We start from the raw sequence: 14,405 nt of genomic DNA, 5'->3' as shown, positions 1-14,405 counted from the left end.
GTAGCTTTGTAGTCATAGAAGCAGTAGTAATAGTAGCTGAATAATTGGTTGTAGATGAAATAGTAACTGTATAGTAGAAGATAATTTTTTTCTTTCTTTTATTGCTTTTTTTAATTACAGTGTAAGAAGAAGTAATAATTAGTATAGGCATTTTTGTTGTATGTGTTCAGCTAGTTTTAGTTACACAAAAAATGATATAATTGAAAAAATAAATAATTAAATAAATATTAGAATGACATAGTGTTCCATCATTATTCCACACAGAAAAGGTGAGGGAACATGATCACAATAAGTGAGACCTCATCACAGAGAAGAAGCAAGAGAAAACAAAAATTATCTCAGAATGAACAGGGAGCTGACAGCTGAGGGAATTGAAGGAAATTAATGTAGCTGGAAGAAAGGTTGTGCTTCAATACACCTGTGAATGCTAGGTTTAATTCTAATGACATTCAGTGCAAGTATGCCATTCATTTCCCATTGTCATTACTGATCACCACTTGTTTCTCAGTAAATGTTTTTTCTTCTGTAGTATAGGAGGATTACATGAATAAATGCTATTGTTAGCTCTGATGAACAATTCATACACAAAACAAGCATCAGTGAATGTTGAACCTAACTGGAGGTAAAGAATGTCATTAGATTTCCCACAATTCCATCTTTGACAAACTTCTGCTTCCTGTCTTTGATAGTCTTGTTCAAACAGATAAACTAGATCTGTGGTGACTATGTGTTGGAGTTTACAGTCTTCTGCCTGAGCCTTCCACATATTTGGATTTGCATTTTTATCTTTTAGAGCTGGTTATTGTGATGCTTTAGAGGGACACTATCAACTCTTATGCCACTACCAATTCATGTAGTGCATAACAGATAAATAATTTATCAACTGTAACATATTGATGCTGACTGAATGAGCAATAGCACATTGTTTTATGCATATTTATTCAAGCTGTATGTATTGTTCTACAACATAGACACAGTTGGTAATAACTTGAAATCTGGCTTTAGTACTGAATACAAAACTTGTACAAGCACAGCGCAAAAAATGAAAGTTACAACTTACATGATTAATCATACCAAACACTCAACTACTTGCCTGGGTTAAGGTTAAGTAACATTTGTCTGTCAGTGGTGTATGCACCAGTTTTAGTGTACTTCCTTGATACTCAAAGGTATATTTGAACTCAGCATCTACCATACGAACTACAGTTGAATCACCATTCTGGGAATAGAATCTGGAAGAGTTCAAAGATCATATCATACATATGTTAATTTTGTATTATTATCAATAAATGAATATGCATAACGTAATACTACCAAAAGCAGATACGTGGAAGAACAAACACATAATCTCATTAAATGATGGCACCATACACAATATAATTTAATTTATTGCAAATATGAGAATTTAATTAAAACAACATGCTTGCCTTCTTATACACATTCATTGATTCGCACACTGTGTTCCATAGAGTCTATTACAGAGGAGAGCCTTCAGGGTTGTGGAGTGAGTCATATTATACATTAAAAAGCCAAAACACAAACACAAGGCACGTATGTCACCACTTAATTGTGACCAGTGATAATCCATTCATAGTGACAATTATCAGTATTACAATACCAGGTCATGTGTCAAATTGAAAATGAATGCAGAAGTGTACACAGCCACAGTACATTGTTATTGTTTATTTATTTATTTATTTGTCCATATAAATCTCTTTTTCAGTACATATATCGTACACAGGATATTGGACAGAAAATATTTTTATCTATTTGTTTTTCAAAAATCAAAAATACATTGTTTAAATTTTTATAACTAATTGGATCTATACAGTTGAAAATTACAATTTTTAAATACTGTATATTTTTAACTTATTTCTACAATTGAAGATACAAATTACATTTTTTCTTGCATGAGGTATTGCGGGATTGAATAGCAGCAGTTTTTCAGAAGGTAGCCTGTCACAGACTTTTTACAGCTCTGTAGTTCAGGAAGAGATTTTATATGTCTTGGTAATCTGTTGTATAATTATGTTCCTGCATGATATACAGCTTTTTTGCAGTGTGGTGTTACAATGATTAATGTGTATGCCACTGTCTGACCTGGTACTGTAATTGTGGACACTTTTGTTTTGAGGAAAAAGGTTTTCTTTTCTCAGTATACTTTTTTTTTTACATGCATGACTACTTCCAGTATATAAATGCTGGGAAGCAGTAAGAGCTTTAGATCATTAAAGACAGGTTTGCATGGTTTTCTGCTGCTCACTTGTTTCATTATTCTCATAACTGCCTTTTGTTTCCTGAAAACTGTTATGGCCTTGTGTACATTTCCCAAGAAAATGATACCATACTTCAATATTCAATGAACACGAGCAAAGTATACAGCCCTAACCATTCCTGCACTAGTATTGTTGCAAAAAATTCTTACTACATAGGTCATTTTTGCTAGTTTTGAATTTAGGGATGCGATATGAGTGCTTCATTTAAGATTTTCCTGGATATGAATCTCAAGAAATTTAGTTTCATTGACAACACTAATGATTTGGTTATCTATACATATTATGGGTTAAGGAGCATTTTTTTTTTTATCTGTGTGGAAATTCATGAGTACCATTTTTTGGGGATTAACTACCAGCCTGTTTCTGGTAAACCATTCATCCACGTGGGGACAAATTCATTGCGAAACAGCAGTGAAGAAGAGATGGTAAACGAAGCAAGAAATCTAATCCAGATGGTGAAAAACGTATACCCAGCATCAAAGTTAATTAGTAGTAGTATCCTGCACAGAAGATCGGTATGTGATAAATACATAGGCAGGATAAACAATCGCATCAGAGTGCAGTGCAACAGACTTGGTGCAGTTTTCGTGGATTCGAATAAATTTATTAGTTATAAATGTCTAGAACATAATGGACTGCATCTGAACAGGCTAGGATCAGCAACCTGTATAGCGATATATGTAAGATCATACTTAAGAAGGGAAACTAGTATGCAAAGATGGGGGTGTAAAACTTGATAATGACGTTGAAACAAAAATACGCAAACAGCGTTTCAACCCAGATACCATTAGGAATATTCAAATAGGTAACAATACATTCTTAATGCACTTGAACATAAATGAGTTAAGTTCAAATTACACAAATGGCAGAGATATAAAACTTAACGACTTCCACATCATTTAGTCGGAAATACCAAATATCAAGACTGTATGCTTGAATGAACACTGGCTTACAAAGGACAGTATCAAAATCTTAAACAACCTTGATAATTTTTATGTTGCCAGCAGCTTTTGTAGAAGTAATTTAACTCAAGGAGGATCGTGCATACTAGTGGAAAGATCAATGGAATTTCCCTAATGAAGAATGTATATTTGAAAGCTACTGCATAGAGTTAGGGCAAAATATTGTAATTTGATCTGTGTACAGAATTCCAGGTGCAGAAATAACAGAATATTTTTTGTCGAAATTCCAGTGTCTATTGCAAAAACTTCAAAAAGAAACCAAGAAAAGAATCATAACAACTGCTGATTTTAACATAGATCTAGCCAGTGAAGCCAATAACTCAACAGAATTCATTGATATGATTCAAACATCAGGTTTCAGAGTAAATTTCACTGATTTCACTCGAGCAAACGAAGTGTCTGCAACATGTATAGATAATATTTTAACCAATTTCACTTATAATGATGCAAATAAGTTTTGTTTAGATTGAGGACTTTCTGATCATTGCACTCTGTTTATGGAGTTACCAAAAACAATAGAACCTTGCTCGAAAACACCTACACCAATTGCCAGTTCAGCAAAGAAAATATAAACCTATTCTATCATAGATTAAATAAGGTGGAGTGGTCTACAGATCACAGTATTTCATGCTCTGAAAATTTTGCTACTTTTCTGGAAAAATTCCTGCTCGTTTTTAATGAAACTTTCCCCCTTACTGTAAATCATAAAAAAGTAGGAAATAAAGTAAAGTGGATTACTGAAGGAATATAAATCTCAAGTGCAAGAAAAAGACGGCTACATAGGGAACTAAAACATAATAAAAGTCCTGATTTTGTTACCTATGTAAAAGATTACAAAAATATTTTAAAAAAAGTTGTAATGGCAGCCAAAGAACTGGCAAATAATATATTCATATTGAATAGTGAAAACAAATCAAAGGCATTATGGTTGGTGATCAAAGCTGAAACAGGTGCCACAGATAGAGGCCACAATATTTCTGAAATCAAGATAGAGGATAAAACTATTGTAAATCCTACTCAAATTTCTGAAATGTTTAATGAATTCTTTATAAATGAAAACAAATCTAATGTTAATGTGGCAGATTATCCAAACATGGTAAATTTCTTCAACAGTGAGCAACTTGACAGTGAATTCTTCAGTACCTTTACAAAAATTACAGTAAAAGATACAGAAAATGTGAGACTGTCACTAAAAAGTAAAACATCAGCAGGATGGGATTGGATATCAAGAAAAGTGTTAAAAACAGTCTCTAAAATAATTGTGCAGCCACTAACTACAATAATTAACCTGTTCCTACAAGAAGATTATTTTCCAGGAACACTGAAGTACGCAGTAGTTAAGCCACTATTCAAAAAAGGCACAAAAGAACACATGGGAAACTATTGTCCAGTCTCTCTTCTTCCATCACTGTAAAAAATATTTGAGAAGGTAGTCACCATACAGATTCAAAATTTCATAGAAAAATTTAAAATAATTTCAAAAAATCAGTATGGATTTCAAAAAGGCAAAACCACAATATCTGCTACAAATAACTTTGTTGATAAAATTAGCTCGTCTCCAGACAACTCACTGCATGCCACAGGAATTTTTGTGACCTATCAAAGGCCTTTGATAGTGTGAATCACTCCTTGCTACTTTGTAAACTGGAAAAGTATGGAATTAGGGGCACAGTATTAGAATGGTTTAAATCCTATCTAACCAACCGAAGACAAAGAGTGGTTATAACATTAGAGAGAGGAACATATACTTCAGAATGGAAAACCACAAGGAGTACCCCAAGGTTCTGTCTTAGGTCCCATTCTGTTTTTGTTGTACATAAATGATCTGCCACTTAATATTGAGTGTCACTCAGTTTTATTTGAAGATAACTCATCTTTAATCATTGAAAGTAACATTACAGATCAAATCCCACAAACTGTATTAAATACTCTAGAAAACTCTGGTTTGATCTAAATGGGTTAAAATTAAACATGGGAAAGACTCAGTTAATGCAATTTAAAACAAAACAAGCAAAATTAAATGATATTCAGGTGAGTCACATAAACCAGGATTTGCAGGAAGCAAGCTCTGTGAAATTCCTAGGAATGCAACTTGATAAAAATCTATCATGGGGGTCACACATACAGTACCTTGCAAATAAATTAAATAGCCTGGAATATGCAATGAAATTATTGTACAATGCTACCAGTATAGGCATAAGAAAAGTAGTATATCACAGCTACTTTGAGTCAGTAATAAGGTATGGAATTGTATTTTGGGGTACCTCAGACCATATGTGTCAAACACTAAAACTTCAGAAAGCCATCATTAGAATATGCACAACGTAGGGCGAAGAAAATCATGTCACCTACTCCTAAAAACTGAGAGTATCTAAGTGTTCCCTCACTATACATATATGAGCTGATTATCTTTGTACACAGTAACCCTGATTTATTTGTAGCAAATCATTTTCAAAATTATTACAACACAAGAAATCAAAATAATTTTATGCTGCCCACCCACTATGTAAATGCTCAAACTCCACATTATATGGGTATGAAAATTTATAACAAAGTGAAAGGAAGAGAATTGCTCAGCATAAATTTAGAAACACTGAAAAAATCTTTATATGAGAAACTAGTGCAGAAATGGTACTATTCAGTAGAAGAATTCATAAATGACAACCTGAAAATCTGAACAGGAGAGATCAAATACTTAGGACTGTTAATCTTAAAAGTTTGTTACTTTTGAAGAAAAATTATTAACTGCTTAATTAAGTAATTATTCAGTACTGTATATTATATTACTGGTATTAGAAGGAAATTTGTAAACCAGTTTTTGTGTTTTGACGAGTCTCCTATACTTTAAGTCAATGGCTTGAAATTGTATGTAATGAGACAATAAACTTCTACTTCTACTTCTGTTACACATCTTTTGTAATATCTTTTACAGATGCAGTGAGATTTTCTTCTTTATTTCCTTCAATCAACAGGGTAGCGTCATCTGCAAACACTACAGGTTCAGAATCCCTAATGTGTGATGGGAAATCATTAATGTATACCAAAAAAGAAAGAAGGGGACCTAAAATAGAGCCCTGTGGTACACCATGACTTAGTTCACATGGTTCTGAAAGGTGTATCTGGAGTTCATTTCTTTCCATGTACAATTTCAGTTACCTGAGTATGATATTCCAAATATGACTTAATCCACTGATTTGGCACATCTCTTACACCATACTGCTCAAGCTTCCTCAGGGGAACACAATGATCAATCACATCAAAAGCTTTTGTTAGGTCCAGGAATAAACCTGAGATATTTCTGTGGTTTTCCACTGGATTTAAGACATGGTGTATCTGATTGAAAGTGGCAGTTTACGTTGATCGTTGTGGTCTGAAGCCACGTTGACATCCAGAAATAATATTATTCTTGTCGAAGAATGTATTTAATTGTGAAAGGAACACTTTTTCAATGATTTTCTAAAACCCTGATAGTAGAGACGCAGGCCTATAGTTACCCCTACATTGCTGATCACCTTTTTTATACAGGGGAATTACTTTTGCCATTTTCAATTGCTGTGGGAAGACAGCACATGATAAGGAAGAATTGTATATGTCTAATAAAGGAGAGAGTATATGTCTTGCTGTTATTTTTATAATATAATCTGGAATATCATCAATACCAGTGGAATAATTACTAATCAGTAAGTTAATGGTATTTAGGAGCACTGTTGGGCCTACTGGACTGAAGAACAGGGCTATATTATTTATTTCAATAGATGAAAGTTCTTTCCATGTTGTAATAGTTGACTTTCCAAATTTTTCCTTCACTAATTTTCCAGCAAGAGTTGCATAATAAGAATTGAAGCTATTTGCAACTGTCCTAAGGTTAGTGACATTCTTGCAGTCGTGTGATATCACAATATTTTTTTGAGTGGTCTTCTTCCCCCTAAGATCCTGCACAGCTTTCCACATGGACTTAGTTTTACTGGATGGCATCATAATATATTTGCTGTTTTCCCTTATTTTTGCCTCTTTTATGACGCATTTTTAAAACTAACTTGTATTTTTTGAAATAACTAAGAAATTCTGGACTGCTGTCAGTTTTTGACTGCAGAAAAAGTTCCTGCTTCCTTTTACTGATACTCTAATTCCTGATGTAATCCAGTTTTTGAATCCATCTGTGCTTCTGGAAGAGGACTGGAGAGGTCTAGGAAAAAGGATAAATTTTGAGAAAATCAGCCAGAACCAGACGTCAGGGGAGACTTACCGCATGGGATGAGAAGGAATGACTAATTGTTGCGGACTGCATCGGACAAGATTTGAAAACCTGAGAGCCTAAAGGTGGAAGACAGAGTAATATCCAAGACAGAGATTACTGCTTAAACAATGTGCATGACTTAGTAAGAGTTAAAAGCTAAGTGCACTGTACATAACAAAGTGGGAGGGGGTGGTGAAAAATAGATAGGTATGACAATGAAAGATCTAGTAAACTAAAACAGAGTGAAGAGAAGAGTAACTACTGTGAAGAAATGTTAGACAGTAAATAACGTAAATTAAGGCCAGATGGGTGGTGACAGCCAGGGACATATTGTAGCGCTAGTTTCCACCTGCAGAGTTCTGAGAAATTTGTGTCTGGAGGAAGAATTCCGATAGCACGTGTAGTGAAACAGGCAGAAGGTTACAACTGTCATGTTGTAGAACATATTCTGCAACAGAATATTGCATGTTGGCAGTATACACCCATTCATCCTAACTGATAATTTGGTGGCATTCATTCCAATGACAAAAGGCTGAACAATGTTTACAAAACAGCTGGTATATGAAGTGTCGTTACTCCCTTTCATAGCATGTTTTGCCAGTTACAGGGCTAGTAATGGTGGTGGTAGGAGGGTGTATAGGGCAAGTCTTGCAACAGGGACAGTCACAGGGATAAGAGCCATAGGGTATTTGTTATATTACCTTTAGGTATTAACTACTTGACGATTAGTAGCGACTCAGGCATGATTTGCACTGTGCTCTTCCTATCATTAAGTTATATGAATGAAGAAGTAAGAGAACTCACTAGAAAGATTAAACAAGATATTAGACTGAATAGGTATTTTAGTGATAAGATTACTAACAAGACAACAGCATTCCAAACAACTGGCTATATAAAGAAGGTACTCTATTCTGGAATGCAAAAGAAGGTAAGTCACCATGAAGTTATGCATCCCACAAACAGCAGAGAGAGATCTGATATGGTTTATCAACATAGACTATAGTCATTATGACATACAAAAATATATACAACAGGTGAACAAATTCTGTTATTTCAAGCATATAACAAGAAAAATTAAGGAGGTCTCATGATGCTTATCCACAGACTAATTTCTTTGTACTGATGTCATCCTTATATTGACTTCCTATGATAGACATAAGAAATTCATAACACACACACACACACACACAATTCATCACTAAATTACCTAAAGCAGAAAGAACCCACTTCAAACAAAAGAATTGAGTCATAAGACTCCTCTGATAATACTCTTTGCTTTTGGATTAAATGCAGTAAATTACAAACTACAATGCATTGTGTCTACTTTGTAATTGATCAACCTAATTATTTATTTGTAATAATTTTATGTTGCATGAGCTCTTTAATGGAGTAAAAACTATTTAAGTAAATATTCTTTAAGATATATTTTTAATTTATAGAGTTCCTGTGAACTGTGTCAGAGAGTGAAGGAAGATGATGTAGCTAAGCACAACATGACTGATTTTTGACGTCAGAGCAGGGTCACGTATATATCTTTGTGCTTATACAGTGTTGGTCAAAATATGTTGAGCTTTATCTAATGAAACAGGCAAGTATGCTCACCATGATACAATGTCTACAGGAATATTTTAAGGATATAGGGAAACCAGGACGATTGTTAATTGATAATGGCACTTGATTTATTAGTAATAATTTTAAATAGGTTCTCACATGGGAAGGAGTGAGACATGTAGCTATCTCAAGCTATCCCCGCAATCCAACTCAAGTGAAAGAGTAATAAAGATTTGGGACTATTATGTAGAACATACTATTCGGAGAAAACATACTATGTGGACACAACTGGCTCCTGAATTTCAGGTGATAATAAATGAGTTAACCACACACTGTTACTGGATTACCTGCAATAGAAATCATGAATAGAGCTTTTGTGGGAGAAAAGTAACTGAAATTATTTAAGTAGCCATCTACACCCATAGAAAATTTGAAAGACACATATAGAAAAGTAGAACAGCAAATACATAGACATGCAGAATAGAGGGTATACAAGTTTAATAGGGAAGTACAGAGTCCAATGTTCAATGTCAGTGGACCATACATGACTGTGGGTATCCCACACGCAAAGGTGGTAAATCTTGTAGATCCCACCAACGAGCCAAGATAAAGGTCTATACAATGTTGATGTGATAAAATGATTTAAGTCCTCAGGGGAATCTGCATTCTACGCAAGTCTGGCTGGGTGAGAGCATCTGTCAGGCCCCGAGTTAACTGTTCTATTATTTTCATGTCCATTTTCCGTAGAACAGTTTCTTTGCTCTTTTTAGATCCTATAATCTTTTGAAAAATATTGTCTCTGACAATCCTATTCTAGATTGTAACAACGAAAAGAATCAGTTTTTGATAGTATAATGTAACTGTATAGATAAAAAATCTATTCACCAAGCAGTGGCAGGAGAACACACAAGTAAGAAAATGTTTTTTGTATGCAAGCTGTTGGAGCCAGTGGCTCTTCTTCCGGCAGAAGGGTTAAAGGGAAAGGAAGAGGGGTAAATGAAAAGGACTGGAGGGGTTTAGGAAAAGGGGTAGAATTCAGAAAAGTCACCCAGAACCCTGGGTAAGGGGTGACTCACTGGACGGGATGAGAAGGACATCTGGTAAGTCTCCCCAACCTGGGTTTCTGGATGACTTTTCCGAATTCTATTCATTTTCTTAAACCTCTCCAGTCCTTTTCCTTCACCACCCTTCCTTCCTCTTCAAAAGCCTGCATACATAAAACTTTTTTTTATATGTGTGTTCTCCTGCCACCATTTGATGCGCAGACTTTTGATCTACAAAATTACATTATAAATCCTATTCTGGCATTAATATAATAGAGGGAAACATTCCACGTGGGAAAAATATATCTAAAAACAAAGATGATGTGACTTACCAAACGAAAGCACTGGCAGGTCGATAGACACACAAACAAACACGAACATACACACAAAATTCAAACTTTCGCAACAAACTGTTGCCTCATCAGGAAAGAGGGAAGGAGAGGGAAAGACGAAAGGATGTGGGTTTTAAGGGAGAGGGTAAGGAGTCATTCCAATCCCGGGAGTGGAAAGACTTACCTTAGGGGGAAAAAAGGACGGGTATACACTCACTCACACACACATGTCCATCCACACATATGTGTCTGTATATGTGTGGATGGACATGTGTGTGTGAGTGAGTGTATACCCGTCCTTTTTTCCCCCTAAGGTAAGTCTTTCCACTCCCGGGATTGGAATGACTCCTTACCCTCTCCCTTAAAACCCACATTCTTTCGTCTTTCCCTCTCCTTCCCTCTTTCCTGATGAGGCAACAGTTTGTTGCGAAAGCTTGAATTTTGTGTGCATGTTCGTGTTTGTTTGTGTGTCTATCGACCTGCCAGTGCTTTCGTTTGGTAAGTCACATCATCTTTGTTTTTAGATCTATTCTGGAATTAGATACATGAAACACCAAAGTCAGACCAGAGAATGTATGTGGTGTACAAGAGTATACACAATCACTCATAAAATTATACCTCATTTACAAATGAATTACATGCACGAGGTGTGACAATAAAGCAATGAGACTGATTTTCTTTGCAAGTTATGGCAACCCTGCAGGGTTGCGTAGGCACAATATCTTTGACCTTGGTCTATAAGCTGCTTCTAGTCCAAGAAGCACATCGATCCAACTGCTCAGTTATGAGTTGTGCTGTAATAAGTTAACATGTGTTTGTGTCTCTCGTCACGGAAATGGAACCGCATAATATTGCGCAACAGTATGCCATTTCTTTTTGCGTTAAATTGGGTGAAAACATGACAACAACTTACGGTAAGCTTCAGAAGGCTTTTAGAGAGGAGGTTATGTCAAGAGCTCACGTTTTTCATTGGCATAAAATGTTTAGTGAAGGCAGAATGAATATTGAAGATGAAGACTGCAGTGGACAACCATCAACCTCACGGATGAATGTCAACTTGGCCAGGGTGCATGAACTCATACGATCTGATCATGGATAATCCATGAAAATGATTTCAGAAGATCTGAACATCAATCAAGAAATGGTTCATCTAATAATAACTGAAGATCTTGGTATGACAAAGATTTGTGCAAAAATGGTCCCCAAAAATCTCACACCACAACAGTGAGAAACACGGAAAAATGTGGCAGCTGATCTGTTAGAGCAAACAGCAGTCAATCCAGAATTGTTGAGCTGTGTTATCACTGGTGATGAAAGTTGGTTTTTTCAGTATGAACCAGAGACAAAATGCCAAAGTTCGCAATGGTGCTCAAAGGATCACCCAGACCAAAAAAAGCTCGCATGTCAAAGTCAAAAGTGAAATGCATGCTTGTGTGCTTCTCTGATTCCAAGGGAGTTGTTCATAAGGAGTGGGTGCCTCCTGGACAAACAGTTAACCAATATTACTACAAAGAAATTTTAGAAAGACTTCATAAAAGAGTTCTTCGTGTCCGGGCCAACCTTGCTGATAATTGTATTCTGCATCACAATAATGCGCCATCCCATACTGCTCTGTCAGTACAGCATTTTTTAACCTCAAAACAAATTTCAGTACTACCACAGCCACCTTATTCACCAGATATTGCTCCACGCAACTTTTTTTCTATTTCCAAGAGTCAAAATAGCAGTCAAGGGACACCATTTTCAAACAACACAACATGTTCTAAAACCTGTGACGAGGGTCTTGGAGGATATTACAGAAGATGAGTTCCATAAATGTTACCATCAAAGGCAGAAGAGCTGAAAAAAGTGTGTGCAATCAGAAGGGAACTACTTTGAAGGAGGCAACACTAAATTTGACTAAAATGGTAAGAAACATTTCTTTTCACATCAGTCTCATTACTTTATTGTCACACCTCGTACACTGATGTAAATTTGTTACCCATTCCATGTCTATATCTTATGTATTTTTTATGAATGCTGTGGGTTTCACTCATTTATACGCAAACTTAAGTATATTGAGAAGTATATCTGCTAACATGAAATGTATAAGAAGAAGTCTGTTAAGCTTCATATCTTAGTACAACCTGCCTTCATAGGGTATATGAGGAAAACAACACACATGTGACAATGTGACAATGACACATAGACAAATTTTATGACTGAATATTAGGTGTTGCATGTTACTTGTGACACTTTTTATGGTGGAAAGGGTGCGTATAGCAAACCGACAGGATAGGACAGACAGACATGTGCACATGACACATTAATTATGGAAACAACGTAGAGACGGAAGAGTTGGAACAGTATTCTGGTGGCATAAAGGGAGTGCTCTGATACGGAAATAAAGTCACAAACACGCAAGATTGCATGAAATTTATTGAAGGACAAGGTTTAAAAAAAGTTAAGACACTTGAAAGTTGATGGGTAATTAAGTACATATATTTCATAATATAAGTATTATAAATAAAAGGAGACACATGTACTACTTAGTATTCATCCTGAAAAGTACCTTTAACATGATAAGGTACAAACAGGGTAGGAGTGAAAGAGAAATTCAGATATGGTAAATTCAAGCTAACCAAGGGGCCAATGCCATAGAGTATTCTTTGTAAAACAGTATTGGGATTCTGTGGACGTGGTGACTTATTTGTTTTCAACTCTTTCAGTTGCTTCTCCATGCCATGGACGCCTATTACTATGTCCTCATTACAGTAATCTGTGTGATGGTCAAACGGCATATGTCTGTATAAGCCTCCTGCATGAACATTTTCTTAAATACAAAACTAAAAACTTTAACTTTCCTATTTGTATTGCCACACCAGACTGGTCAATGATTGATGGAAAAAATCCTTCAAACTGCTTAACGATTCTATGTAGAACCAGAATTTTCTTGGGATCCCCCCAATGTCTTTTGCTCAGGTATGATGATGGTAGCTGTTGTATGCTTCATGCATCAATAATTTACAGACACACGAATCTCTATTAACTTTTGCCTCTCATCATCTGTGCATTCTCTTTTGAATGAGAAGTGCAACAGTCTTTGCTTCCTCAGTATTTTAGGAATTTTGTTATGAAACCATAGCGATCAAGAAAAATTCGAAGAATTTGTAACTGAGTGTGGAAATGAGAGCAGTATAGCATCCGAATTCTGGGATATCAGTTGAACACCTACTTTCACATAATTTAATGCTAAACAATATCTTGGCAATGTAACATAGATAAGACAACTGTGATACTGGCAGAATGAAAATCAAAGAGTAAATATTACCTCAGCTGTTTTTGCCAACACCAGTCTTCCAGAGAGGACACCCCTCCATTTATAAGTTGCTCCACAACATCTATATTTCTTATTGTATCAAGCATAAGAGCTTTCAATTTTAGCGCCAGTTCACATGAATCACTGTCATCAATCAATTCTTGTCCAAGTGTGGTGTATGACTTTAGCTGCAACTGAACAAAGTTTTAATTGTGTTATGCAGTTTAGTTAAGTGTAAAGAACAGAAGAAATAAAGTGAATGGAAGAGAAAAAGAGAATGGGAAGGGAAAGGGTCTACGAGCAGAGACAAAGGAGGAGCATGGAGAGGCATGTACCTGAGGGACATTAACGGTGAACTGAAATACATAGTAAAAAAGATGTTTGACCCTATGCTGAAGATCATGAAAGGTAACATTACTTTTTCATGTTCCATTTTAAAAACATCATACATGCAGATCTTATCTTTATTAGCTGCTGAAGAAGAGTAGAGTAATCCCTGTACTTCAGTACTAAGTCAATACAGAAGAAATGAGACTGGCCAGGGGATTATTTCTTTTGCCACCCTATGGTGCAACTGCTCTTCATCACATATTATGTAGTTATGTATTAACAAGTTTAGTAAAATGTCAATTACTACATCTGACACAAAAGCGACAAAGACTTATTCTCCAATTTCATGAACTTACCAAACAAGTTTTACTAGCAT

General features: G+C 35.5%; 1 protein-coding gene across 1 annotated transcript in view; it reads right to left on the bottom strand.

Moving 5' to 3' along the window:
• LOC124594191 (cytoplasmic dynein 2 heavy chain 1) overlaps positions 1-14,405 on the bottom strand; it is a 786,854-nt gene that overhangs the window by 478,785 nt on the left and 293,664 nt on the right. Inside the window, exons 27-28 of the mRNA XM_047132551.1 lie at positions 13,712-13,893; positions 1,094-1,232 (exon numbers count right to left, since the gene is read on the bottom strand). Coding sequence (XP_046988507.1) covers positions 1,094-1,232; positions 13,712-13,893 — 321 coding nt within the window. The remainder of the gene's footprint in view (positions 1-1,093; positions 1,233-13,711; positions 13,894-14,405) is intronic.

The sequence above is a fragment of the Schistocerca americana genome, chromosome 2 (assembly GCF_021461395.2).
Source record: "Schistocerca americana isolate TAMUIC-IGC-003095 chromosome 2, iqSchAmer2.1, whole genome shotgun sequence".
In the NCBI taxonomy this organism is placed as follows: domain Eukaryota; kingdom Metazoa; phylum Arthropoda; class Insecta; order Orthoptera; family Acrididae; genus Schistocerca; species Schistocerca americana.
This window is presented reverse-complemented; position numbering and strand designations above follow the sequence as displayed.